Source organism: Andrographis paniculata, unplaced genomic scaffold (assembly GCF_009805555.1).
Source record: "Andrographis paniculata isolate CXL003 unplaced genomic scaffold, ASM980555v1 Contig86END, whole genome shotgun sequence".
NCBI classification, from domain to species: domain Eukaryota; kingdom Viridiplantae; phylum Streptophyta; class Magnoliopsida; order Lamiales; family Acanthaceae; genus Andrographis; species Andrographis paniculata.
The window spans coordinates 3,765,933-3,768,303 of record NW_026137624.1 but is presented as its reverse complement, the minus strand read 5'-3'; the positions used below and the strand labels follow the sequence as shown (position 1 = coordinate 3,768,303).

The 2,371-nt window shown below is 32.5% G+C and overlaps 1 protein-coding gene across 1 annotated transcript; it reads left to right on the top strand.

Annotated features, from left to right (window-relative positions):
• The first annotated feature begins 202 nt into the window (after positions 1-202).
• Positions 203-1,267, top strand: LOC127242215 (uncharacterized protein At5g65660-like). The gene is made up of 2 exons (XM_051261673.1): positions 203-760; positions 868-1,267. The coding sequence occupies exons 1-2, from the start codon at positions 581-583 to the stop codon at positions 1,060-1,062; spliced, it is 375 nt and encodes a 124-aa protein (XP_051117630.1). The 5' UTR covers positions 203-580; the 3' UTR covers positions 1,063-1,267.
• Positions 1,268-2,371: the final 1,104 nt, after the last annotated feature.

Sequence of the window (2,371 nt, the reverse complement as noted above, 5' to 3'; positions counted from 1 at the left end):
AAAGTAATAATTTTATTAAGTATCTTATTTTTTAAAAAAATATCCATTTTTTACATCATATAATTATTTTTATACTAAAAAAATAAGAATAAAAATATCATTATACTATTTTTATCTATCCCCTATAATTAAAATATTATTATTTATTAAATTTTACATAAAAAAAAAATAAATGTATATATTTTATTTGAACGGAGAATGTATAATATATTATAATATAATATAATATTATATATAATGGTTTCCAGCAACAAAGTTGCTTTCCCTTGCCTTGTGCGTCTCTCCTCTCTCTCTCTCTATATATATATATGCGTCTGTATGTATATGTATATGAATCTGTATGTGCTCCCACACACCACTCTGCACTGCTCTGTTCTCCCACTCCGTACCTCGCCTTCGTACTTTTCTCCCCTTTATAACAACTCCTCCACTCCTCCTCCTTCCTTATCTGCTTATCTTCCTCTCCTTTCCTTTCAATACATCCATTTTTCCAATAATTATTTCTATATTTATCGTCGATCGATTCTTCGTGGAATGAGCGGATCGGATCTGTCAAATTAATTTTTTATGAGCTCAATTAATGGATTCTCCGCCGGATATGGCCGCCGGATCTCGCCCCATGCTTGGCTTCCACCTCGGAATCGCTCTCCTCCTCGTCTCCATCTTTACTCTCACCGGAATATTCTCCTGCTGCTACCACTGGGACAGGATCCGCCGCTCCCTCTCCCAACGCGCCGCCGAGGACCACGCCAAACTTACGGTGTGTGTTCTAGAACCTTCATTTCATTTATTTTTCATAATAATAATAATCATAAATAAATAAATAAATAAATAAATAAAATTTATTATGTTTGGTTGTTGAATTAGGATCGGAAGGAGGAGACGCTGCCGGTAATCATGCCGGGGGATGACGTACCGAAGTTCATAGCGCTGACGTGTCCGCTGGAGCCGCCGCGGCCGCAGGGTGGTGTCGCCGGCGAAGTGCTCCGGCCGCCGCCCCGGCCGCGGCCGAAGCCGCTGCTCGCCGCCGTGCCGTTCTATACTCTAGTCGGGCCGTACTAGCCGGCCGGCCTGCAGTTACGCAAAGTAAATATTTGTAAACAATTTATCAAAATCGAGTACGTTCTAGAACATACCCGTACGGATACTATAATTTAATTATTTATGTGTTTTTCTTTAGATTTTTTTTATTATTAAAAATTGAGTATTGAATGGATGTTTTAAGTTATTGTATGTAAATATATTGTGTGAAAATGGAATAGTAAACTTCAGATGATATTTATTTATTTGTAGACTAAAAAAATCATATTCTTTTTAATCTTTTATTATAAAAGATAACAAATAATAAAAAAAAAATACACATTTTATTAAAATTTTTGTCACAAAATTTGAACATAAGGGTATGTTTCTTTTGGGTTGAGTTTAAAAAATTTTAGTTTGAGTTTGATATTAAAATAATGTTTGATAGAATATTTTTTGAAGGAAAAAAATATTGCATATAAAGGATAAAAATATAAGATATATTAAATTGTATATATATATATTATTCATAATTTTGATGTTTTTTTTTTTATAAAAACAAATGAATTATTATGATATTTTACATAACAAATAAATATTTGATATATTTTCTTAATGCTAAAAAATCGTAATGAAAATTTCATGATCGTATTTACCTTACAAGTTTTTTTTTTTTTTTTTTAATGCAAAATTATTAGATGAATCACTATACCAAATAAACATATGAATGTGTGATTATTTAATCAATTGATTAAAATTTTCGTTTATTTAATAAGTATTCATCGTCACTCAATAAAGTAAACCTAACCCAATACCGATATAAATAAATGTGAAAACAATTTAATAAATAACCGCGTGAATATTTTATGATATAAATTTGTTTAACGTTCCTTTATTTATTTATTGTCTAATTACTCTTTTAGTATGTTTTTAAATTGTCTGATAAATTGATTTAAATATTTATTTATAGGAAAAATTATTTTTTTAATCCCGTAATTGAAACCCCTCCTGTAAGTGGAACATATCGCAAACTAGTCCTATAAGTGAAAAATTTTCGCTTTTTTAGTCCTCCGACGCCGGAGACGCCCGCGTGGCTCGCCGGAGGTGACGTGTCCGCCAGGTGTCCCGCCAGGTCAGCAACACCTGGCGAACACGTGAATTTATTTTTTTTTCATTTTTTTTAATTGGACCAAATAAAAAAAAAAAACAAATAAAATTAAAAATAAGTTTTAAAAAAATAAAAAAAAATGAAAAAAATAAAAAATCTACGTGTCCGCCAAGTGTCGCTGACCTGGCGGACATGTCACCTCCGGCGAGCCACGTGGGCGTCTCCGGCGCCGGAGGACTAAAA

What these genes read in the sequence shown, in the direction of transcription:
- LOC127242215 (XM_051261673.1), top strand. Translation starts at nt 581, where the DNA reads ATGGATTCTCCGCCGGATATGGCCGCCGGATCTCGCCCCATGCTTGGC. An exon ending in AGGACCACGCCAAACTTACG is followed by an intron (nt 761 to 867) that starts GTGTGTGTTCTA and finishes TTGTTGAATTAG; the next exon opens with GATCGGAAGGAGGAGACGCT.